Here is a 27,249-nt window from a genome sequence, read left to right as displayed (position 1 = left end):
TTATGATTTTACACCACATTTTTCAAGTTCTCTTTTGAGGATCTTGGGAACAAAATAAAGAACAGTGGGCTGGGTAATAGGGTGAATTTGCAGCTGATAAAGACATCCAAAGAATGTCAATTGGTAGATCAGGGTTAACATGCAATAGAATCTCTATCCTTGGACCTGTATTTTATTTTATTTTATTTTTTTTAAAATTATTTATTTATTTATTTTTGGCTGTGTTGGGTCTTCGTTTCTGTGCGAGGGCTTTCTCTAGTTGTGGCAAGCGGGGGCCACTCTTCATTGCGGTGCGCGGGCCTCTCTTGTTGCGGAGCACAGGCTCCAGACGCGCAGGCTCAGTAATTGTGGCTCACGGGCCCAGTTGCTCCGCGGCATGTGGGATCTTCCCAGACCAGGGCTCGAACCCGTGTCCCCTGCATTGGCAGGCAGACTCTCAACCACTGCGCCACCAGGGAAGCCCTGGACCTGTATTTTAGATAGCCATGCCTTTGCACATGGCTATTTCTTCTTCCATCAACTTTTCTTCCACAATCTCAGCCCTCTACCTGAAGACCTCAATTAGTCAATTTTACCCATGCATCACTACCTCTGTGAACCCTCCTTTGGCTGTATTCAGTGAGCACAGCTTTTCACCAGCACTTATCTAACTAAATTGGGATTGTTTGTTTATACGTATGTTTCCTGCTCTAGTCTATGAATGCCAAGAAGATAAGGACCATTTTGATCCATTGTGGTCTCTTTACTACCTAATATAACTGAATCCACAATAGGTACTCAGTTATTGATGGAATGATTGTAGATAATAGCTATGTTGATTAATAAATTTGAAATTGACAAAAGTTGTTAATACTTTATATGATAAATATATCAAAATTCTAATAGATTTAAATCATAGAGATAATTTCTTATTACAAGATGAAATATGAAAACATGTTTAAATAAGACATAAATCTCACATTTAGACTCAGTAATCAATTTAAAAACACAGGAGGAAAGAGAGCTTAATTAATATCAGATTGTGTTTAAAAACCCTTGGGTTTTTAGTAATCTACAAATTCAGTATGACAAAAAGTTTGATGGCATGTACAAAACTAAAATGCTACAACAGTTATAGATGGCATTAATAGGGCAAAAAAGGATGTAAGCATACCACTTAACTCAGTTCTGGATATCACATTTTAAATGGATCTTGTTTCTTAAAGTGTCACCAGAATAGCCAAGGGTCTATAGGCTGTATTATATAAGGCTAAAAAAAATAGAGGTAAATACAGGTATTTAGATTTAGCTTACAGAGAAGTGGTATTAAGGAGAATGCAGTAGGGGGCCTCAAATATTTAGAAGGTTAGAGGAAATGTGTTTTATTGCATTTTGGTTGGTGTTTCGTTGTTTGGTTTTGTTCATTTGTATTTTTCCTCACTTTATTTTTTCCTGTTTTGCCCTAAGAACAGATTCAAGGACATATGTGGAAGTTACAAGAAAGCAAATTTTTAGTAAATATTAAAGAAAATTTTGTAACTGAGCTACCAAAACACAGAATCTACTGCCTTAAAAAGCAATAAACTCCTTAAACAGTAGATACTCAGGGCTGAAATGACTGTCTCACCCCTAACGGCAGTTTCCATATTGGATGAGAAGATGTAATTCATTAAGCTTTAAGGTCGCTTCTGAATCTAATGTTTTGATATTTTCAGAATTAATCAGAAGGGACTAACAGCATGACCTGAATCTGTCCTATACTTATATAAACATCCTGTGCAATGCACCTCATTTTTTGTCCAACTGTATACACTTGTGAATGTTAAATTTTATTTTAGGGCAAATGCTTTTTTAAAAAAAGAAACTAAAAATCAACTTTATTAAAGGATAATTTACACAGAATAACCTGCATCCATTTAAAGTGTACAATTTACTGATTTTTGACAGATATATACCCATGAAACCACTGCTACAACCAGAGCACAAAATATTCTCATCCCTCCAAAAGGCTCCTTGTGCTCCTTTGCAGGCCATTCTTCCCTTCACCCCTGGCCCCAGGCAACCACTGGTCTGCTTTCTGTCACTTTAGATTAGTCTGCATTTTTGAGTATTTTATATAAGTGGAATCATACAGTATTTTTGTGTGGCTGGTTTCTTACACTTAGCATAATGACTTCGAATATCAGTAGTTTGAAAATCAGTAGTTCGTTTATTTTTAATTGTGTAGTACTTTCTATTGTATGGATATACCACATTTTGTTGATCTGTTCAGCTGCTGGTGGACATTTGGGTTGTTTCCAGTTTGGGGAATATTATGAATAAAGCTGCTAAAAACTGTATACTTGTTCTACTACCTAGCCTTAGAAATCTTAATTTTGAGAAGCACAATACAAAAAGAACTTCAAGTGTTATCTTAGTTAACAAGCACCTAGACGGCAAGTACCAAGGATAAATTGAGCAGATATCAGCTGAGTTCTCTGAGAAAGTCTCAGTGTCTAACATTCTTTCTTGGGAGTAGATGTGTATCAGCTATCTTTTGCTGTATAACAAACTACCCCAAAACTTAATGGCTTACCACAGGGGTCAGCAAACATGTCTATAAAGGACCAGGTAGTAAATATTTCAGGCTTTGTGGGCTACATATGTACACTTGCATATTATGTTTTTTATAACTCTTTAAAAATGTAAAAATCATACTTAGGTGGGAGGCTATATGAAAACAGGCCACAGGCCAGATTGGTCTATGAGCCATACTTTGTAGATCCCTTAACACAGCAACTATTTATTTAGCTCACTATTTGATGGATAGACTGGCCCATTTTGGTCCTCTGGACCAGCTACTACAGTGGTCCCCTTTTATCCATGGCAGATACGTTCTGAGACCTCCAGTGGATGCCTGAGATCACGGATAGTACCGAACCCTACATAAGCTATGTTTTTTCCTATACATACCTATGAAAACGTTTAATTTATAAATTAGGCACAGTAGGGGATTAACAACAATAATAATAAAGTAGAGCAATTATAACAATATACTGTAATAAAAGTTATGAGTGTGGTCTTTCTCTCTTTCTCTCAGAATATCATTGTACAAATTTAATGCCTTTTCCATCTTAACTAAGCTCTTGTCATGCACTGTGGCCCTAACTTTGGCGGTTTGAGGTGCAACAGCAAAAGTAGCATGAATTTCTTTTTCCTTCTTCACAATTTCACAGATTGAAGATTCGTTCTTACTGTAGATCTTAGCAACCTCGTCATATAATTTTTTTTCTTTCCTTATTAAGTCAAGAAGTTTCACCTTTTCACTTAAAGGAAACATCTACGGCTTCTCTTTGGCATATCTGAATTGCCAGCATCACTACTCCTGTGCTTTGGGGCCATTATTAAGGAAAATAAGGGTGACTTGAACACAAGCCCTGTGATACTGCAACAGTCGATCTGATAACCCAGACGGTGCCATTAAGTCACTAACGGGCAGGATGTGCTGGACAAAGGGATCATCCTGGGTGAGACTGATGGCATGAGATTTCAGCACACTACTTAGAATGGCGTGCAATTTAAACCTTAAGAATTGGTCATTTCTGGAATTTTCCATTTAACATCTTCAGACCCCAGCTGGCCACAGGTGACTGAAATCATGGAAAGCCAAAATGTGCATGAGGGGGGCTGTTGTATTCTTTGCTGGGCCTGCTTATGCATCTGCGGTCAGCTAGTGGCTGGATGAGCTATCACGACGTGATTCGCACGTCTTACGGTTGACAGGTCATTTAGGAACAGATGCAACCAGGTCTGTGTGTCTCATCATCCAACAGGCTAGCCCAGGCTATTTTACATGGACACTTGTCAAGTTTGTGCTCGTATCACATTTGATATTGTCTATCGGCCAAAGCAAGTCATGTCATAGAGTCATTCCAGATACAACATGTGGAGAAAGACTCCACCTTCTGATGGGAGGAAATACACTGCAAGAGCTGGATACCAGGGAGAGGGCCAGAATTTGTGTCCATTTTGCAGTATATCACAAGGTACTGGAGAAAAGTTATCAGCATGTTTTGTAGACTGAGAGGACTCTGAATTTAGATGCATGTAAAACGAGCTGTGCTATGATAATTCTTGCTTTGTGAGTAATCGTTGCTGAGCTAGGCAATTGGTTTGTAGCTTCTCAGCCAATGGTGGAAATACAGTATCCATAGCCTAGTGATTTTAAAATATACAAAATACAGATGAGAAATATCATCTATTAACCACTTACTGCTGGGAATTTAATGAATACTGCGGTGATTTAATACTGAAGAAAGGTTATGACTTTCTTCTGGTTACTCTCTTAGCTGGCCACTCTTTTGAAAAGAATTTTATTCTCAAAGCTGTTATTATTTTTACTCTTAATACACATCGTATCCCCATAGCCATAGACTGTATACAGAAGTAGAAATATAATGTAGTACACATGAAACTTATATAACGTTATAAACCGGTGTAACCTCGAAACAATCCAAAAAGAAAAAAAAAAGTGTTCCTACAGTCATATAAGAATCTCTCTTTTTTTTTTTGCCTTTTTGTGTAAGCATAATCGTTGCCAGTCTTCAAAAACACTTATTCAGATAATTTCCCCAAGCACGTAGTAGGATAAATTTATAGGTATTAAATAAAATGGAGACCATTCAGCCCTAAAATGTCACTAATCTATCAGGCACACACTTGCCAGTTTGTTGGCCTCGACCGGGGCATGCTAGCAAGGGCTTCAGATGAGGTCCCATTGCAACACGAGAGAAGAAGGGTTATTTCTCAGTTTATGTTTTGAACTGTGTTGCTCAGACAGGCAACATACAGTTGTATATAGTAGCGTGAGCTACCTGTTACTTCCCTAGGCAGTACTTTTAGCAGCAATGTTTTTCCTTCTGCAATGTGACAGTATCACCGTGCCATTCGGAATAAAAAGAAAGGGCTGAGTGATTCTGAGCATACTTTCAAACAGCCATGCAAACGAACAGCTGGCAAAGAAGACACGCCCTAAAACTTGAAACATACTTTCAGCCCCTGCAGCACCTCGTGTGGCTTGAACTTCAGACTTGATGAATGCCTCCCTAGCTTGTTCCCTCTCCTGAATCTTTTCATTCCCCTTCAATCTTTTGTAATGCTCCAGCCCTTACTGGGGAAGAAAACTGCAAACTGTCTGCCCCTAGCTTACTTCCAGATCTTAGTCTAGAGAAATTCTATTTTTGCATAACTGTCCCATAAGCATACAGTCTATCCATTTCTCTATGCAGTAGAGGTTTCTAGCTTTCACCTTTTTTGACCAATCCACAGTAAAAATTACATTTTATATAGCATGCCAGTGCAAACACACACATATCTCTATCTATAAATATTTCTCCATGTATATGTTTATGCAATGGAAAGAAGAGTTTCACAAAACATGACTTATCCTTGCCACCTAATTCATCCTCATATTTCCTATTCTTTTCTATTTCATTACAAACAACATTAGTGGTGATCCACTATATAGATTTCAAGACCTATTAACGGTTCATGACCTGTAGTTTGGGAAAATGCTGTACCGTGTTTTATCCATACCTCAGGCCTGGCCATCAGAAAGCTACATTCTTGGACCACTTTGCCTTGATCCCCATAAGATTACATCATACCCTTAACTTATGTTGAGAGGCACTGTAAAGACAACTACTGAAAGGGATTTTATTGAAGATTGACATCATGCAGTGTCTCCCATCTGAAAATCCAGGCAACGATTTTATTTAGATCTAAGAACAGAATTTAGATTTTACTTGGCTTCACTTAAAGAATTGTGTTCTTTTCCCCTTATCAATAATCCAAATAATAAAATCGATCATATTTCCTTTTATATTTTTCCTTTCACTTTGGCATCCAGGAAGCCCACAGCGAAATTATATTCCCTTTAAAATTTTTATTGAAATATATTGATATATCAAAAAAGGCTTAGTCTTAAATATACACAGAATTTTCACAGTCTGAACACACCCATGTAACCAGCATCCAGATCAAGAAATAGAATATTACAGCGAAGCTCCCTTGTGCCTGCTTCTAATTATTACCCACCCTCCAAGGGTAACCACTATCTTGACTTTGAACACCATAAATTCATCTGGCCTGGTTCTGTACATTATGTAAATGGAATCATACAGCATGTACTCTCTTATGTCTGACTTTTTAAGACTTGGATTCATCCCCGTTGCATGAAGTTGTTCATTCTCATTGCTGTATAATAATTCATTGTGTAAATGTGCTAAATGTTAAAATCTACTGTTGATGGACATTTGATACAAAAAATGATGTTATAAACATCCTAAAATGTGTCTTTCGTTGAACATATGTATACATCCCTTTTGGAAATATATCAAGGAGTGAAATTTCTGGGTCATAGGGAATGTATATGTTCAGCTTTTATACATTCTGCTGAACAGTTTTCCAGTGTGGTTGTACCAACTTAAATTCCTATCAGCAAAGCATGAGAGTTCTAGTTGCTCCACATCCTTCCCAACACTTTGTTTGTATTGTTTGTCTTTCTCATTCTGGCTGGTGTACATAGCTAAATTTACTAGGTATACCAAGCCCTGTGGTCTTCAAATCTGTGTTATAGGGCTTCCCTGGTGGCGCAGTGGTTGAGAATCTGCCTGCTAATGCAGGGGACACGGGTTCGAGCCCTGGTCTGGGAAGATCCCACATGCCACGGAGCAGCTGGGCCCGTGAGCCACAATTGCTGAGCCTGCGCGTCTGGAGCCTGTGCCCCGCGACGGGAGGGGCCGCGATAGAGAGAGGCCCGCGCACCGCGATGAAGAGCGGTCCCCGCACCGCGATGAAGAGTGGCCCCCGCTTGCCGCAACTGGAGAAAGCCCTCGCACGAACCGAAGACCCAACACAGCCAAAAATAAATAAATAAATAAATAAATAAATAAGAAAATCCTTTAAAAAAAAAAAAAAATTTAAAAAAAAAAAAAAAAAAAAAAATCTGTGTTATAACTTTTCCTCCCTTCTTCATATTTTATTCTATATCCTTAATCCTTAACTTTATCTATTAATTTTTGAAATTTATACATTCTTATCAGTTGCCCTAAAGCCTCTGTGGAACAATGTGAGGTATAAATACATACATAGTATAAACACAAATCTGAATCCTCAGCTAATGCTGCCATTATCAAAAATCCTAGTCTTGGGGATTCCCTGGTGGTGCAGTGGTTGAGAGTCTGCCTGCCAATGCAGGGGACACGGGTTCGAGCCCTGGTCTGGGAGGATCCCACATGCCGCGGAGCAACTAAGCCCGTGTGCCACAACTACTGAGCCTGCGCGTCTGGAGCCTGTGCTCCGCAACAAGAGAGGCCGCAATAGTGAGAGGCCTGTGCACCGCGATGAAGAGTGGCCCCCGCTTGCCGCAACTAGAGAAAGCCCTCGCACAGTAACGAAGACCCAACACAGCCATAAATAAATAAATAAATAAATAAATAAATAAATAAATAAATAAAATTAAAAAAAAAAAAAAAAAAGAAATCCTAGTCTTCCCTTTCCTCCAGTCCTCACCTCCAATTGGTTGAAAAGCAGTGTTGATTTTATCCTATGACCTATCTTGAATTCAACCTTTCCACCAATTCCCAGTGCCATTTTCTTTATCCCAGGCCTTTATCTTCTCGTAACTGGACTAGTGTAATGTAGTCTCCGTAGTATACATTCCCATTCTAATCCATACCCTCTTTTTCAAGCTTGTTTCTTCCCACTCCAAATTTAATTTAATTTCTGTTTAAAATGAAAAACATTCAGAAGTACAGGTGATGGCAATTTTTTCTTCTCTATCCAATATATGAGAAGAGGCTTCTAAGGGATGAGAGTAATTCAAGCTGTGAAGATCTAGATTTCCACACTACAGGCTTGATATTAACTCAGGAATGTGATCTCATATTCTAATGGGGATGTTGGTATTTTCTGCGTATTAGTCTTCCTGGGATACAAAACCCTATATTGGCGCAATACGTTTTTGAACTCCAAAAAAGCATAATCTGATTTCATAACACAGCAGTATGTTAACATTAAAAAAAGAATCTGTGCCTTAGTAAATGATTAATATGAGAGGTTAGCTCACAGAGTCAACTTAAGAAACTTGCTTTAGCTCTTCTTCCACTAACAAAAACATGCATGAAACCTGGTGACTTAAGCCTAGTTAGCTGTTAATTAAAATGTATGTTCCCTAATCCCAAGAGGTCAAACTAACCCCCTTTCTCTTTTTGCTTTTTTTTCCATGTCTCTATTTCTGTATTTAGAATCTGTCTGATATTGTGCTTCATCATGTGTGAATCTGTCTCCTCCCCTCCACTAGATTGTAAGCTCCTTCAGATCTAGGCCATATTTGAGTCCCTCTGGTAGAGCAAACTGATTACAATGTTGCAATATTAAAATATTCCCAAGTCCATCCTCCAACACTTCCCAGGTTTTACTTATAGTAATGAAAAATGAGAAGAGTTTCACAAGCAAAGACATATATAAATGCCCCATAAATACACCACAATTGCAGTCATTTAAAGAAATGAATATAGGGGAATATTTAATAGCAAAACTTAGTCTAGGTATGGGACATGAAAAAGATTTCTTGGGAATTTGTGGATTAATTAAAATTCCTTGTATTCATATTTCCCTTTTATCTTCAAAAAATGTCTTGACAAAAATAAACTAGAACTGAAGAATAAGATTCAGCCCTTGGTAAATCATTAATTGGTTAAATTGGGTTTTTTTTTTTAAAGTAAGAGTTTGTTTATTTATTTATTTATGGCTGAGTTGGGTCTTCATTGCTGCGTGCGGGCTTTCTCTAGTTGTGGCGAGCGGGGGCTACTCTTCGCTGTTGTGCGCGGGCTTCTCATTGTGGTGGCTTCTTCTATTGCGGAGCATGGGCTCTAGGCGGGTGGGCTCAGTAGCTGTGGCTCGCAGGCTCCAGAGCGCAGGCTCAGCAGTTGTGTCGCACGGGCTTAGCTGCTCCGCGGCATGTGGGATCTTCCCGGACCAGGGATCGAACCCGTGTCCCCTGCGTTGACAGGCGGATTCCCAACCACTGCGCCACCAGGGAAGTCCCAGTTAAGTTGGTTTTTAACCTCCATTTCCCCTTTTAGGGATTCCTACCACATCCTGGCTGTTCAATGCCTGCACCAAGAGTACTTCTCCATCAGGGTGCAGGGAATCTTTCCCTCCCACTGTCCCCCATAAAACCAATATTCACTTGTTCTCTTACTACTCTAGGGTTCTGCTCTCTGCCAATATGAATGTGAATACATCTTTTAACATGTGTGAATAGTACTGATATTTTAACCTCAGCCCCAAAAAGTAATAGAGTATGGTGTGAATTTTACTCCTATCTCAGGCTTGTGGTTAGTGATTTATTTTCCAAAAAAATAAAAAAGAAACCTTATTTTACCTACTTGCTTCCTTCTTAAATGTAGAAAACAAAAGAAGTAAAAGTTCCCTTTGCAAGTTGTTAAAGAGAAAAGACTGAAACTCTTGGACCGCTTGTCTTCCCTCATACAACAGTCTAAAAATGAAAAGTTAAAGTGACAGTGCTGATTTATTTTGTGCCATATTCCTAACACTATTCCTGGACTTACTGGATTTCCTTTAAGGAATTACCCCTGCACAACAGGCTATTTTGCATTAACATGGCATCCCCCAGCCTTACAATTGCTTTCATAGTCATTATGTCACTTGACCCCTACTTTGGCCTGTTGCAGTAGTGTCCGAATTTCACAGAAGAGTCACCAGAGCTCCAGAGGGGCTAAGTGACTGGTCTCTGAGGGTTAAGTGACTGGCCTCTAGGGGCAGAATTGGCCTAGAGCTCTGCCTTGCTGGAGTTAATGCTTCTGCCAGAATATACAGCTACGCTTGCTGAAGATTAAGATGCTGCTTTTGATCCTGGTAGATATTCATCTCAAAGGGGCAAAAAAAAAAAACAACCCAGTGTCTTCATTCGGTAGCATTTGAATATTAAATTTTCCTTATCTGTTTCAACTTAGGAGGACTTCCTTGTTCTCTTAATTGACTGGTAATTCCTTTGTTTACTTTTTTCGGAATCTCAAGAACCAAGTCATAAGTATTAAATATGGTTACATTAGCATTTAACTTTTTTATGAAATTCGAGTATCAGAAAGGGGTAAGTTAGGCAGGAATGTGTGTAGAATTTTGCATTTTAATTAAAAAGCCTCAAAATGAAATGAACCTCTGACAGTAACAGATGACTACCTCTAAAAGCTATGTTACTATTTGATGTATGTTCAGTATTTTCTTGTGGATAATAAGTCCTACGGCTTGTTTCAAGAACAGTGACAGGACTAAAACAATTAAAAAAGACAAAGCTGCTCTTTTTTTAATCACATGCGCATAAATAAAGCTGGGTTGTGAATTATTTCCAGAGAAGCAGTTGACAAAGTATAAGTAAATCACTCTAAGAACTAAAGCTGTCTTGCTTTTTTTTTTGAACATTCAAACCAAATCTCTATCCTAGTCCAATGATGAATTTCCTTTGACAAATAAATATTTACAAAGTATGAAATATAGAGTTTGTGTGCTTCCTAAGGCCAAAACATAGTGTTTAAACTAAAATTTATTATTTTCTCTCTCCTCGAATACACCAAAATAAGAACATAACTTAAAAATAATTCTCTCTCGTAGCCGACTCTCCATTAATCATTCTTTAGATGATATTGGCTTTGTGAGTATTCAGGTAAAAAGAAAACTAATTTCTAGATTGATCAGAAAATCTGAGAGTATTTATAGATTTGAAGAAAACAGTAAAATCTGGAGAAATAGAATTTTTTGTAACCCCTATTATGACGTCAAGAAAGGTACATCTTTCAACAGCCTGCCACTTTCCTATGGAAATTCTTCATGTGGTACATGGCTTGATTGGGCAGATCCAAGGGTTAATTTACTTGTGATTTGAGAAAAGGCTGAGACTTCCCTTTTTTTTTTTTTTTTTAAACTGTGGTGTGTGGGAGGAAGGTAGAAAGAGGCCCCAGAATGAATTCACTAATTGGGGTTTTCACCTGCTGTGAGTCTAATGGAATACAAAGCCTTATTTGTAGCTGGAGAGGAAGGCCGATTATGCAGAGTGTCAGAATTTCTGCCTAGTTTTGAAATTCCTGTTATTTGGCACCACCATTTGGGAAAGGCAGACCAATAGTTACAGCTTTGAGCCGTTGTTAAGGTGGACCACGAATGCCGTAGTCAGATCTGCTTGAACCACCGTAACCAATATCCATGTTTAGCGGGAGGTGGTGTGCTGCGTATACCCGGGGTACAGCACTACAGCTGGCAGGCTAATAGGTAACGCGGAGCAACCGCCGGGCCTGTGAGCTTAAAGAGGTGTGGCTTTATTTTAGTGAAGATGCTAAACTTCACATCTTTTTAGATGTTCGCTTTGATATAGGTGGCTCCGTGAAGCTTTGAAAAATCTTATTAGAAGAATACTGTACGAGAGTCAAGCCCAGCTTGACTTTACCTGGAACCTGTTTGGTGAAATCTCTGGTTTAGATGGAAAAATAGGCTTTTGTGTGTGTGTGAAGTGCTCTGTGTCTGAATGTAGAGGCCTCTTCACTTACTAGTTAACGCGAACTGACTGGATATGCTTATATCCAGAAGATGCTGGTTTCAGACTGACCTAAAGGGATTGTTATACATATTTTAATTAGTACACCATGATATCTGTCCTGACAATGACTCACCATCACTGTACGCATTTGTGAGACATCTGATTCACTGTTCATGGCTAATACTTGTACTATGCAAAGAGAAACATGGAATCCTTATGCGTTTACTGGATACCCAAAATGTTGAAACTTTGCCACAAACTATGTGCTATGCTTAATTGAAGCAATACCTATATTCCAAATGGATTTTTATAAAATGATGCAGGTTATACTTAAGATTAGTTACAGAATGAAAAGCAGTTCAGATAGAGACTCTTGGAGCCAGAGGGAAGCTGGACCCTAGCGGGTGGTGAAGTCCCTCAGGGCCATCCCCAGGCAAGTGCCCACTGCAGACCATTCCCTGTCTTTTCCTTTCCCTTTCTTTTTTTTTTTTAATTAATTAATTAATTAATTATTTATTTTTGGCTGTGTTGGGTCTTCGTTTCTGTGCGAGGGCTTTCTCTAGTTGCGGCAAGCGGGGGCCACTCTTCATCGCGGTGCGCAGGCCTCTCACTATCGCGGCCTCTGTTGTGGCGGAGCACAGGCTCCAGACACGCAGGCTCAGTAGTTGTGGCTCACGGGCCTAGTCGCTCCGCGGCATGTGGGATCCTCCCAGACCAGGGCTCGAACCCGTGTCCCCTGCATTGGCAGGCAGATTCTCAACCACTGCACCACCAGGGAAGCCCTCCTTTCCCTTTCTGCTCCTCATTTTACCCTGGTAAAATCAGGCTAACATTGAAACCGCGAGCAGCCTAAAAGGGAAAGGATGGGTTTGTGGAAGATAGGAGCAGCCTGGCCTCCGTCCTTGACCCTTCACACCGTCCACTAAATGGGATCATCCAAACCCACGCCCTACAAATACTGACAGTTCAAATCGATAGCTCCAATCCAGACATCTTCCCTCTGAGTTCCAGACTCAGATGCCCAACTGCCTTTCCCATCACACTGCCACCTCCAAGTCAGCAGGCTCAAGACTGAATTGATCATCTCTCCCTGACCCTTTTCTGCCTAAACCTGTCCCCTCCTCCTGAAAGTCCTGACTTGGCGAGTATTACTCATCCAATCTTGAGAGTCAGCCTACAACAGTAATCCTTAACCTTGGCTGCATTTTAGAATCACCTGGGGAGCCTTAAAAATCCCAGTGCCCAAGGCCGGTTAAATCGAAATCTCAGGGTGGTGAAACCCAGGCATCCGAATTTTTCTTAACGCTCCCCAGGTGATTCCAGTGGTGGCCAGGCTTGAGGACCATTGCCCTAGGTCTTCCCTGTCGTTCATTCTTACCTCCAATCAGTCCAGACTCCTGTAGTTTTAACATGATTGTATTTTTTCCCCAGTCTCTCTCCCACTGCCATTGTTCAGACCCTCATCACACTGCAGTCACCCTGTATCTGGTATCCTTATTCCAAACTCTTCTGATGCAGCCCCACACCATTGCCCAAGTGATTTTTCTGAAAGGCAAATCTGACAGAGCCACACTGACGCTTAAATTCCTTCTTTAAAAAGCTCACCCATACCTTTCAGGATACAGGTCAAACTCTGGATCATCACACCAGGTCCTTCTGAATTTGTCTACCTCTCTAATCTCTATCTGGACATTCTCTCTGAAGGAGAGCACCGAAGCTCTTAGAAAGAATAAGCTGTTTCTTGCCTATTTACCTTCACTCCTGCTGTTATCACCGTTCATAATTATTGACTTGCCGTTACCCCCAATGGGCCAGAAACTCCTTTTGGGCCTACAGAGGAGGCTTCTAGAAATAGCTCTCCAGTGAGTGAGCCTAATCTCCTTTTCAGCTCCAACAGGTGGAGTTAACTTTCTCTTCCGTCAGTGGTCCCTACTCAGCAACCAATCAAGTGCCCCAGAGGATGGCTTTGACTGGGTGGGTCCCTGTTTGGTCTGGGTCCTGGGAGAAACAGATGGTACATTCAGAAGTGGTCTTTGAAGAGAGTGTGATGAAAAAGGCTGTTTACTAAAATCCGAGCTGTGTAGGAGAAATAACAAGGGCAAGGGGAGGGAACGGTTTAAGGAACCTGGAGCAAGCTGTTGCTGTAGAAATGACTGTCCCACAAGACTCGTGGCCGGGGGTGAAGAAACTCGGCCACTGCCAGGCTCAAGAGCAACAGGAGGGAGCTTGGGGAATAAATACCCCAACATCTCTCTCCTCCTGCTCTTTCATCTCCTGCTACAGGCCTTTCATCATTACCTCCCATTGGCTGAAAGTGAAAGGAAGCTAGTGGGCAAGAGAGCCTGATTGATGCCATCCACAGAGGTCCAACATCGTGGGCCACAGGGTAGAGTGGAAAAGGGCAGAGAATAGGGCTGGAAGGAAGAATGGGGAAATCCCCAGCACAGTCCCGTAGGTCAGAGCGGTCCTCATTTTTCTAAGTACCTACAACATTTAAGTGGTTCAAAAACTGGAGTTTGGTGTATGGAAAAATTTACTAGGTTGCCTTCCTAGACCTTATCTTACCTCATTCCTTCCTTACCTCTGTTTCTAGCAAATTGACTCTCCTCTGCTGTCAGCCAGCAGTGAGATCGCTTATGAGCACACAAGAAAAAATACAGATCTTCCCCCAGAGTAAAAGAAGCCACTTCTCTGGATGGCAGCATGACAGAGTGGCTAACAGCACGGGCCTTGAAGCCAGACTCCCTGGTTCCAATCCTTGCACTGCCACATTCTAGCCATGGTATTGAGGACAAGTAGCTCATGGTAGATTTTAAAAGCAGGATTTCAACTTAAGATTTTTTATGCTCCTTTCATATCTGTGGTTTACATCAAAACAATAATAATAATAATAAGGAGGAAGAGGAGAGCGACTACAAGTAGGCAATTAATGTATTATCATACATGGCATCACTCTAATTCATATATGAAATGAGGATATATAAATTATGTTTTCTTAATGTCTTTCCCTAATAAAACAATATTCATAATCTAACTGAAATTAACAACAAAGCAGTTGCAGTGAGGCACATGTCATTACTTTTTTTTTTAAATTTATTTATTTTTTTACTTTTTTGGCTGTGTTGGGTCTTTGTTGCTGTGCACGGGCTTTCTCTAGTTGCGGCACGCGGGGGCTGCTCTTCATTGAGGTGCACGGGCTTCTCATTGCGGTGGCTTCTCTTGTTGCGGAGCACAGGCTCTAGGTGCACGGGCTTCAGTAGTTGTGGCACGCAGGCTCGGTGGCTGTGGCTCATGGGCTGTAGAGCACAGGCTCAGTAGTTGTGGCGCACGGGCTTAGTTGCTCCGTGGCATGCGGAATCTTCCCGGACCAGGGCTCGAACCCGTGTCCTCTGCATTGGCAGGCGGATTCTTAACCACTGCCCCACCAGGAAAGTCCTGTCCATGTCATTTCTTAATAATACTTTCTGTATTTAATTTCTAAAACAACATCAACATTTGGGAACAAGCCTTCAAGTGCCTATAACTCCAGTCTAAAAAAGAACTTAAAGATGTATTTTTGAGGATTGCCATATGTCAAATTTAAGAAAACAATTGAATAGTGATTTCTAATTTTCCATTTTTTTTTCAATGAATTGTTCCGAGTAGTCTTCTAGCTGGACACTGAGAAAATAGACTTGAGCATTTATATTTTAGAGGACCATATCAGAACTCCTGAAGCTTGAGCAGGTAATTTAAAAGTGTAAAACAAACAGACAGTAAAAAAAAAAAACAAAAAAAACAGAGAAAGACAATGTATCCTATCACATAGGTGTTACAAACCTTTAGTTGATTGATTTCTAATATTTACAAATGCCCATGCTGGGAGGTTTGTGTCTTTTCATTGGAATAGACATAAACAATATTTAAGGGATGTGCTTGATACATTGACACAGAGATTATGTCACTGAATGACACAGATTATGTCACTGATTAACTGCAAGGCCACCACTTCCTTATCACAGAACACTAATCCTTCTCCCCCAGTCAAAGATAGGGGCAGATGTAGAATCTCCAGTAAGACCAAGGGACAGCCTCACCCAAAGCCAGTCCTAGCGTGCCCCCCGCTGCCCCCCAGACCTTAAGAGCAGCCACGTCCACAACTCACTGGCTCAGAATGACTAAAAGATAGCAGTAAGGTCTCAGTTTAGCAGGCAGAATGCCAGAAGTGCCCTATTTGCTTTAAAATAGCAACACCAATCAGATCTGCATGCACGTGTCTTCCGTGATAACATTTACATTTGTATTTGGTCTGTCAAGGGTAATGAAGAAACTTGGCACTCCCTTTCCCTTTGGTTCCTGCACTTTATTTTTGCCTCTTTTGTCGCGCTGTAGCAGACGAGACGGTAAAGGGAGATTGATGTCTAGAGTCCTTTAAGCTCGAACATTCTCCAGGGCCGGGGGAAATGTTGAGGGAAAAAAAAAAAAGAGGATATTTAAAAAGATAAAGGGGAACACTTTTTAAACTGTAAACTGAAGTAGAACACATCAACCAGAACAGAGAGTGAAAAGGAAATGGTTGAAAGAAGATAAAAAGAAAAAGCAGGCCAACAAAATAAATGGACAAAAGGGGACAATGAATCCACTAAGGGAGTTTATCTGAAAATACCCTTTGGACTCTAATCGAAGATATTATGTGAAGGCTGAGAAAAATTCTTGTGCTAATGAAGGCTTTCTTCTCTTCAGAATATTTCCAAGCCTGTAAGAATTTTGCATACTTAACCTTTGTCGTCATATTGCAAACTCTACGATTAGCAATATTTGAACTACCAGGCCCTGTAACTTTTCCAATGGAACGTTCCATTGGAAATGGTTTCCTTTTAGATTTCTCTAAAGAATACTAAAAGACCACACCGTGCCACACCATCGGTGGTGGTTTTTATTTAAAGAGTCTATACCACTGGTTCTCAAACTTCAGTGTGCTCGAAGTTTCTGATTCAGTAGCTCTCTCTGGGCTGGAGCCCTGGGGAATTTTCATTTCTAAGAAGTTCCCAGGCGATGCTGCTACTGCTGGTCCCAGGACTACACGATGAGAACCACTGCTATATCACAAATACACAGACAAATGCTTCCTTAAAAGCCCATTTAGCCCAGGATGAGCGGAACCTGAATGTCATGTCCTTACATCTCCACCAATTTAATCTTCAATTGGGGGGGGGCGGCGGGAAGGGAAGACTTATGTTTGTGAATTTTTTTTTTCTCTTTCATTCTCTAAAAAGAAAACTCTGGACCCACACACTTAATTATCTGCGATGAAGTCATCTGCACCTAGGTCATTTATTTAGGCAACAAGTAGTCTTGCTGGAGGTTTTAAGGGGGTGCTGGCAGGGCGGTGTGCGGCTTCCAGGTTCCCGGCACTACCTTAAATCTCCTCCGTCTTTCTTTCTTTTTCTTTTGTCTTTCCTTTCCGTGTTGAAAGCCCCGACTGCCGGGTCTCGGGGAGTCCGGGTTCCCAGGGCGCTAGGTGGGGGCGGAGCCCGGCCCAGCCCCGCCCCGTCTGCCCGCAGCGCCCCCTCCCGCGCGCCCCGCCCTCCCGCCCGCCCGCCCGCTAACCCGCGCCGGCTCCTCCGCAGTGCTTTCAGCTGCGAGCTTGGGCGGCGGCGGCGGCGCTCGACTTTCGGGGAGCCCGGCGGCTCTGGGAGGCTCACTCCTCCGCTCGCGCCCTCCCCCGGCCGCGGAGCCCTTGCAGCCATGAGGGAACAGCTCAAAGGGTAAGTGCAACGCGGCGCCCTCGGATCGCCGCAGTCAGTGCACTTGTGGCGCGAGCAGGGTGCGAGCCGAGGCGGCCAAAACTTGGAACCGCGCGGCGGCTGGACCCCCGGCGTCCGGGCGCAGGGGCACCTCCCCCGCGGGTCCCCGCGGCGCCGCAGCAGGTGCGCCCCCGGGGCTTCCCCCCGGCGCCTGGCTCGCTGGGAGACGCTTCCCCTGGCTTTGGGGCGGGCTCGGAGAGAAAAGGCTGATGTCTCGCCGTACCCGGAGGGGACAGAGCGTTCCCCACGCGGGGATTGGGGCCGCGGGAGCTTTTTGCTCCTTTCCGGGCTGTCTGTGTGGACGTGAGCCAGGCAGGCTGTTCCTAAATCGTCGCCCGACCTCGCAGAAGGAAGGGGCGCGCCAGGCTCTACCTTCCATTGCGCTGCAAGTGCCAAAAGGTCAACTTTCTGCCTGATTTCTTCCGAGGATTCCAACTGACATTTCCCTCGTTGCATTTTCTACTGTGTTCGTCCCATGCCCCAAAACTTGCAGAAATCAGGAGAGAAAGGAAAAGCAATTAAAGCCCAGAAGTCAAGGATTTGACATAGAGGATTGAGGGTGTTTTTTTTCCTTTGCCCTCTGGGGTTGAGTGTGGAGTCATTTCTGGGTGTCCTTCTCTCGCTTTTCTCCAGGTGTTTGTGCTTGTCTTTAAGCAAAGTTTGTCATTCCCGATCCGATCATGGCACTGAAAAGGGCAGGACACTGTTTATCTCCGTTAAATTTGGAGTTAAGTTTGAAGCTTGAATTGAAGGGGTTTAGTTGCCTGAGGGAGACATATTATTAATTATAAAATACTTTAACATGAAAAAAATTCATCCAGTTTAAGTGACGAACCGAAGTTTTTAAGTGAAATAAACATTTGTGGCCAACAAGCTCTTCTTGGTCTCTCTGCTTCTTTACCCCTGTCTCCTCTCCTTGTCACCCCCCCCATCACCCTTTCTTTTTTGCCTAGATGTTTTATTTCCTTGTCCCAAATCCCCTCCTTGGAGGATACGGTTGCTCTTGGAGAAGCAGAGGAGCAAATGAAACAACATGGGTATATGAAAGGTTTCTGACCCTTGATCACCGTAGAATTGGTTTCAGTCCTCATTGTTTGATCTTGGATTGGACACGACCCTGAAGTGAAATTGCTTTGGCCAAAATTGAGGGTGGGTGGGAGTTAAGCCCTGAAAAGCAAACAGAACGGAGGACATGTAACAGCTGGAACAGTCACCGAGGCAATCATCTTTGCCCTGCCTTGAGCCAAACAGAGTAAAATGTTAACAATTCCAGGTAGCAAGAAATGGGGACTAGCATAGGATTTCTGATGCTTAGACCGACACCCCCCACCCCCACCCCCTACCCACAGTAGCAGAAACTTTTAAATATATTTTCCCATTCCCACCCTGCCAGTATTCCAGCCATGCAAGCCAAGTTCAACATTCACCATGCAAATGCCAAGGTTTCTCTAGAAAGAGAGTCTGATCCCCAGATTAAAGGGAAATGATTTTGTGTGTGTGGATCAATGGGCTCCAGATTATATATGAAGCCAAACTCTAATCCTGTGCAAATCGTGAGAGAATGTTACCTTTTCATATCGCTGCATAGCGATTAGTTTCCTCCCTGGGAAGTAGTGAAAAGATATTTTTTTTAAAAAGGCAACTGTTTGGAATATTTTCAGTACCAAATATCAGTGGTGGCAGAAGAAATCTTATTTTAATTAGGCAACTGCCATTTTTCCGGGGAGAGCAGTAGAAATTTGTTACTTTTTGTAAGTGTTGAATATTTGTTTTTAAAGAAACTAAAAAAGCGGTTCCAATAAGTCTGATATTCCAGCACTGACAGCAGGAACAGCTCTGAGGCGGTTAGAATAACCTTGCACACTGCTTGAAACTAAAGAAGGTGAGAGAAAATTTAAATTGTGTGGTAGGAAATTAGGTCAGCTCTGTGCTCAGTGGAGTAATGCTTTAATTTCTTATTATTGACAAGTAGGTGTTGCTGGGGTCTTCTGTCACATCCAGTGATTTTGTATTTTAATTTGTTTCTGGTTCTTATCATGGCTGAAAATAAAAGAGGAAAGAGAGATTATTGTAGCTTATACACATTTTTTTTAAAAAAAGGAGGGGAAATCAGAGTTTGAAGGCTGTTCAGAGAGAGGCATATCTGATGCCAGGTTTTGGAACCATCAGGGCCAAAATCAATAACGTTTTTTTAAAAGATTTAAAGGGCGTTTTAAGGATTATTTATGAGGCTGGTCTCTGTGTTAATGCATATGTAGAATTTTGATCTATGTTGAACATCATTGTTTTCAGGAAGACTGAACAAAGATGTAACCATTAACTTGTGAACAGGGTCCGGAATTACCATTCTGGTTGGACATGGTATATGGGCAGTGCATTTCCGATGTGAAAAGTGAAGTGCAGAAAAGAGACAGTAACCAAAAAAACAGTACCACCCACCCTTCCACCACCAGCTCCCCAGCACAGCATATTTTTCTATATTGCCTGTGTATTCCAGGTGAACCTGAAGTGCTTCTCGTGGAGCTACTGAGAATCCTCTCCTGTTTTTGAAGATAGGCACAGTGTCAGAAACACAGCTGTAAAACCTGTGTTGATCGCAGACCAAAAGTTGGTTTGTTCTATAAGGTAGACTACAGATAGGAGTTATGCAAATTCGTGTTTACCATTTCATCCTGTTCATACTCATCTTTCTTATCTGTTTAGGAGGTTAAATAATGTCCCACCAGGGCTTTGGATTCATCACAGATTGAAAATATCCACATACAGTGAAGTGACTATTTGGTTCATCATATAGTTACCCCAAAGCTAGAGTCATTTCAGCTATGTTGCCAATCGTTTTTAGCATTAAATGATTAAAAGATTATTTTTCTAGTTTGGAGGATTAGTCACACCCTTTATTCTTTTCTTTCCACTTATGCTCACTTCTTTCACTTACTGCCGGGTTGTAATGGAAGTGAAACTAACTCGGCAAAGGTGAAATATAAATCTGGTTTTCTAGTTACTTTGCATTGCTTAAAAATAAAAGGCTTGCGTGTTGGAGGGGAGGAAGGTAAAAGAAGATTAGCTTTTGGATTTGAGTTCATTTATCTAGGTTATTCACATACCCCAGAATCACAACTAATTGGGAGAAAGAATGAGTACCTAGAAAGGCCTAACTGGTATCTGTTAGCACATGAATGGAGCGCAGAAGTAGGGGCTTAGAATTTCTTCCTTCCTCCAGTAAAGGACATTTCAATTTAGCTATGGACAGATGGATTAAATAATAATTTCTAAAATCCCTTTCGTAATTTTTAACCACTGGAATAAATTCCTTAAAAAGGTGGAAGTGTAGGTATATCAACAGTCATGAAATCTTTTTTGGAGGGAGGGAGCTACATGAAGCTCCCATTCAGTCTATGTGGGATTCTCCTGTCACTCATAGGCAAGTTTCTCTTTTCTTTTGGAATTGCGTTTGGTACAAGTTATTTCTTGCCCGTGTTCCTCCGATTTGAAGTCCATTACAGATGGTGGCTTTTCAGACTGGTTCTCTCTGTCTCTGTCAGGTTAGGTTTGTCAGCTCAGACAGACGTTTTTCTGCCCATCGATTGAAGATGCTACAGTCCTCCCACATGTGGTAGAGATGGGATGTTATTATTGCGTAGTGTGTGTAATAAGAGCCTGTACATGTGGACACATGTGCTTTCCCCCTCTTCTCCCTTCCTCCCTCCCTCCCTGGTGCTCACATATGATGGCCTTTGGAAATGGCAGAGGTCTAAATGCAGGGTGGTCTCAATAGAAGGTAACCTTTCCTTGCTGGACACTTGTGTATGGAATTGGTACACAGTCTTTTTCGGAGCTAAAAAAACACCCGAGAATAAGCAACACTTTTTCCATGAAGCTGCAAGCTGCAGCCTCCTTGTGCTGTGCATATAAAGTAGCAGTCCCTCCTACCCCGTCTCCAGATCATAAACCAATGTGGACATGGGGCTTTCAGAAACCCCCTAAAGCATGGACCGTATCTTTTGCTTGTCTTGCTCTGTAAGATTTGGATTCTACTCTGGTACATTCCCTTGACTGAGGTACTCCTCAACTGCAAATTGTCTCTGTGGAAAAGTCAAACAGAAACAAATAGGTTTGGAAGAGACTGAAACAGCCCTTCCCCAATGAACACTGTCTTGTAAATTTCTTTCACTAGCCTTCACCATTCAATTGCTGAATGGTAAATATCAGAGGGATGGTCTCTGAAGTTACACACTTTGGGGGAATTTCCACATGTGTTTTGTCATTTGTGATTGTGTTCTATTTATCAAACCACAATAAATGTTTCTCTCTCTTGCTTATTTTCTTGAAAACAGAGGTAATACACATCGAGTGTTACTTTTGCCCTCTGTGAAGGGTCTTAGGTGTGGCTGACTTAACCACAGTTGGATCCTCATCTATATTATAATCAACTAATGAAAGCTTTGCTTTTTAGTGGGCAGTAATTTGGGGGCCACATAATAACAGAAATGACCACGTATTGAGCACCAGAAGGTATCAGTCTATATCAGCTCGTCCTATGTCAGCCCGTCCTTTAACGCTCCCAGGTAAGCGGGCTGGCCCCAGATTTCACGGCTAGTAGGTCACAGAGCCAGAATCCAGTCCTAAGATTTAACACCTACACTTGACATTGTTGGCCTCCCTAAGCTCCTCTTTCTGTGTGCAGCCGCTGTGCTTTCTGCTCCCCTTGAAGTGTCCACATCTAAGCTATTTCTCCTCTCTCCACTCCCACCTTTCCCTCAAAGATAATGAATAGGCTCTGCTTATGAGTACTGAAATGTTGTTCAGGGCTGCATTTTACTGCATCAAAGCCCAGTCAGGTAATCCCCGAAAACTGGAAATACGATGCTATGGTGATTTATGTAGATGGGCCAAAGTAAGGAAAAGTATATGTAGTTATCTCTCCCAGGTTTATTCACGGAATCGAATGCGGAACAAAGGTGTTTTGTTCTTTTTGTGGCAGGAGCTGATAGCCAGCGAACACACTTAGCTAAACTTCAAGAAATGGAAGAGAACTGTGAATGCTTTATTCAGGCCCAAGTAAACATAGGAAAAGGCGCGGTGGTATATAGAGTGCCGAGTTAAAAAGACATTCTAAAAGTAATGGGAAGAGGGAAGATACAATCTATGAGTCAGGCAATGGATGAACCTTAAGCCGAAGTGAAATGCAGTCATCATAGAGATGAGATCTGGATACGGAGAAGAAAGTAATGGAAAAGTGTCAGGGACAGTGAAAGCAAATGAGAACTGAGGCGATTTATTTATTAAACTAATGTCAGTATCTCTTTGACAGAGTTGAATAACACTTGTCAGTGTCCTTTCTGTATGTTCTGAATTGGACGGCTGAAGAAAATCCTGATTTTTGATTATTGAGTACCTAACAAGGTCATTTTCTTATAACAGAAGTGCAGCCGACTTGTGGGTAGAAAAAAGAAACAAATGCTGGTTACCAAATAATGATCATATTGCTTTTCCTGTTGAGAGCAAAGGTTGGGGTCTCTCTCCTTGTAAAATAAACATTCGTCACTGCAAGATGGAAGGCCTGTGAAGTAATGAAGCCAAATGAGCCAAAGGCGTACCGTGCTTTTTTTTTTTTTTCTTGTCTCCTTTTCTCTACTACTCATGCTAAATTCTAAAGTCTCTCTTTGTATTTTATGTTTTAGCCACGAGACCCAAACAACTTGCTGGGACCATCCCAAAATGACAGAGCTCTACCAGTCTTTAGGTAAGGACATGGCCATGTTTCCTCCAGGTGAAATGACAAATGACTCGTAGGATAAAGTAGTTGGTAGCGCGCAAGCCATTTGTTGTCTAAATACATCACTAGATTGTTTAAGGGTTGAAAACAGCGACACCTTTCTATTCAGAATTGACAATCAGCTTTCTTTTTTTCCGAGGTTGCTTAAAAATAAGTTTTAGGATTTCACTGATTCCCGAAAATTCAGTATATCTGAGAGGGCCAAAAGGTCTTGCTAGTTTTCTTTCTTGCCTAAAAGGATGGAAAAAATACTTGCAATTGACGGCTATGTTTTCCCCCCCAAAGAAAGAAAAGGGTTTCAAGTTGTTCTTATTGATTTCTTCCTTGTGAAACCAAGAAGGCACTTTTGCCAAGCCACGAATGCCGTGTAAAGGAATTTTCCGCAGTCACTCCAGTGGTCCTAATTCCTAAGCCTGTCCGGTCATCAGCATGCATGCTCGATGAAAGTCCACTCTATACCGTTTTCGATCCCTCGGGAATAACCTGAAATGAATTACCTCACACTGTAACTAGTTGTTGTTTTAATTAAAAAATCGTCATGCTGTCTCTACTACTAAACATTTTTTAAGTCCCCTTTTGCGAACGGACATATTTACAGACTGAAATGCGTGAGGTGAAACTCTTTGGGTTTTAAGTTATGTGACAAAGCCCATGGGAATCAGGGTGCTCAAACATAAATTTTGGATGCGTGTGTGTGTCCATGTATCCGTGTGTAGCTGCTGCTGCCTTTCTCTCATAGGTTCCCATTGGTTAATGAATTGCAGCTATAGAGACTTTAAGGCATGGAGTAGGAGATATTAACCCCCCCAGATTTTTCCTTAAACTCTTTCCAATAAGGACCTACTGTATAGCACAGGGAACTCTGCTCAGTATTCTGTAATAACCTAAATGGGAAAAGAATTTGAACAAGAGTAGATACATGTATATGTATAACTGAATCACTTTGCTGTACACCTGAAACTAACACAACATTATTATCAATGATAGAAGTTCCTTCTAGAAATCTGAAAAAATAGAAAGCGTGAAAAAGAAAAGTCACTTATAATTCTACTAGCCAGAGATACCAATACATTTCAAGTAATATTATGTCAGCTCAGTCTAGCAGTAAGAGCGTGTGTGTGTGTACAGGCACATATGTACACACACTCCCTTTTAAAAACTTAAGGAAAATCAGGATCAACTCATCTTCAAGTGCTACATTTTCAGCCCCTGCAGAATGTTTCTGGCTTTTATGCTGCACTGTTTAGGCCACAGGTGGGAAACTTGAGTGCTTATATTTTGGCAAGTGAGAGAATGAGACTTCATCTGAAGTGGGCAGTGGCTGTGCTGGAGGAGCTGGTCGTCCTGGCCCAGTGCTCTCAAGACTTTGGATTTTTCAAGACAAACTAGAAGTCTTTTCAATAAAGAGCTCGTTGAAACTGGGCCTCCTGCTTATAACCTCTGGTTTACATAGGCTCAGCCTACTTATAATTTTTTTCTACTCTAATCACAGTGATCTCTAGTTCTAATATTTTAATTTGCTTTTATTTGAAAATTATAATTGTTATAGAATCAATACTTGTTCATATTTTTTAAAGTTTAAAAAATATAAACAAGCTAACAAAAAAGAAGTCATCTATAACCCATCTCTTAGTTAACTAATGTTTAACAATCTAGTAGGTATCCTCAAAAATTTCTTTCTATACATACATTTTTACAAAAGTTGGGTCGTTCTGTTTGCTAATCAGCTTTTATTCACCTAAAGGTAATGTACCATGGCCATCTTTCCATTTCATTGCATTGTATTCTCTACCAGCTTACTTTTAATTACTCTGTAATGAGAAATCACAAACATGGTTGATAAAAAGCTAATTATGAACTCTCAATGAAGAGGTGTTTGCACCTTCAATAGGAATTAAATATGCTTTTTATCGTCGTATTTCTAAAGTTTTCTCAGTAGGTCGAATGCGGTGGTAAACTCAAAGCTGGTAATCTGGCATGATTTGAAACCTTGGGCAAATGACCCGACTTTGGAAGATAATGGAATTTTACAGTTGCAGGGAAATTTAGAGCTCATTTGTTAACAGACTTTTTCTTTGATGAAATCAATTTAATTGAGATCAGTTACATAGATTAAAATGCTGCCATCATAAATATGTGGTCAATTCCACCACCACCAGCCGCTCCCCCCCCACCCCCCGCTTTGAAATTTTGGTTTTTGTTATCCTGGCAACAAACATCTTGGAAATGAACTAGGTGTTGAAATTTGATTTTCAGCTTTCAAAACTTATATTTCCAATATTTTCGTTACAATCACATATTACTTGGGCTAACTTTTATTCAAATGGTGACACATTACATAACATCTTCCATTTATTGAGAGTGTACTGTGTGTGCTGTGCATGGAAATGTATGTGAGCAACCATCGTGCCTGGTAGATGTCATCAACAGCCTTCTTTCACAGGGCAGTGAAGTCAGGCGCAGAGAAACCCTTTGTCAGGGATACACAGCCATATGTATGGCTCTACACTGGGATCTACCCCAGATCTTCTGTTAGTGTTTGCACTTATCTCACTGATATTATTAACTTAGCAAAGTATGTCCATGTAGATTACCACGCACCTGCTACAAATAGGTACAGATTGACAGTTTTACCTATGGATAGACAGTTATTTGAATGGTATTTCTGGAACAAACCATTACATTTCTAGAAATAGTATGGTGGATTCCTGGACAGTGGACACGCTTCCTTTCCCCATTGCCAGGCGCACATGGAATGATTGATTTAGTAGTTTGTTGTGTGTCTACATCCCTGAGATAACCTACAAGATTAAGTACCACTAGTGCCCTTCCCACTCCCAAATTACAGTGTTTCGAAGTTGAAATATAAGCATAACATACTGAAAAGAAGCCTTTAATTTCTTTTTTATCTTTATATATTGGCATATGTTTTTCCTCGCGAGGTATCCCTTTAGGTCCAAGTTGCTGTTTTGAACTGGGTGAGATGGTTGGAAGCCTTCAACTACACTTAGTTCGTGAAAGGTATCATGAAAGCAAAACTGGTCTGGTGTGGTCACAGTGTTAGACCATACCTCGGGCCCTCTCCTAATGGAACCTGAACCTCTTGTCCGTGGTGACATGTTGAAAATATCAAGAAGTTGCTAATCCCCACCATACTGCCAACTCCAGACGTAACTCTACTGTAGAAGCTACAGTGGCTCACAGCATGCAGGAAATGTTACACATTCCTAAATATGCCCATCTCTGAGGGGATTTCCATTCTCTAATTTGCCAAAATCCCCAACCAGCCTATTTAACACACTCTGTTTTCTGCCTTGCCCCCAAACGCGTTCACGTGATCCGCCCCCGACCCTTGGTCCAAACACCACAGTATTATAAGCCAGAGTCATTTGGTAAGGACTGAAAAAGTAGGACTTGAGCATTAACTGATGGAAGGCTATGGTATTACTCGAAATGTTAATCTTCGAGATCTTGAATTCTAGGTGATTTTCTTTCTTCCTTTCCTGACTTTCTACAATGAGTTTATATTATTTACAATTAGATATTTAGCAAAAAAAGTTTCTTCATCAGTACCCCCATCCCCTTCCTTAGTGTCCCTACAGCTCTAATTCATCAATCAATGAGAACCTATGACAGAAAAGCAGCAATAGCCACACACACACGCATATACACATCACACGTACGTATGCATATAAAAAATTTATGCTTAAGTCCTGATTCCCATAAACTTTATCAGGTAAATTTAAACACAAGGAGATCATCTCATGCATCGTTAGTCTCTAAATATGTCCATTCACAAAAAGCTGACTTAAAAAAAGTTAGCCTTGTCCTCTTTACGACTAAATTTTTTATTTAAAAAATGTAAAAGAATTCATTTCAGGTAATTCTCAACAGATCTAAAATGGCTTTTTTGAGTGAGCTTTCATCAAGCGTTAAAAATATTGTGTTTTCCCCATGTAGTTAGGCTGTGTACCCACTCAAAAAATTCCAAGTTATGAAGGAAAAAATTGTTGGGCTCCCACACAAACACAAAACAAGGCATAGTAAAGAAATAATTTAAACATTCACAGACATGACCTGACAGTCACTAGGAATTGGAGCATTGGAAGGTCTCC

General features: G+C 41.1%; 1 protein-coding gene across 6 annotated transcripts in view; it reads left to right on the top strand.

Moving 5' to 3' along the window:
* Positions 1–27,249, top strand: part of DMD (dystrophin) — a 2,123,648-nt gene that overhangs the window by 1,952,103 nt on the left and 144,296 nt on the right. For 3 of the 6 annotated variants that reach the window (XM_057539125.1, XM_057539126.1, XM_057539127.1), the window contains exons 1-2: positions 17,190–17,319; positions 23,040–23,101. In XM_057539125.1, coding sequence (XP_057395108.1) covers positions 17,300–17,319; positions 23,040–23,101 — 82 coding nt within the window. In that variant the 5' untranslated portion in view covers positions 17,190–17,299. Of the gene's footprint in view, positions 1–17,189; positions 17,320–23,039; positions 23,102–27,249 lie in introns of those variants that run through there. The other 3 variants (XM_057539128.1, XM_057539123.1, XM_057539124.1) reach the window with 1 other exon arrangement.

The sequence above is a fragment of the Balaenoptera acutorostrata genome, chromosome X, assembly GCF_949987535.1.
Source record: "Balaenoptera acutorostrata chromosome X, mBalAcu1.1, whole genome shotgun sequence".
NCBI classification, from domain to species: Eukaryota; Metazoa; Chordata; class Mammalia; order Artiodactyla; family Balaenopteridae; genus Balaenoptera; species Balaenoptera acutorostrata.
The sequence above is the reverse complement of the archived record's forward strand: the minus strand, read 5'-3'. Positions and strand labels throughout refer to the sequence as shown.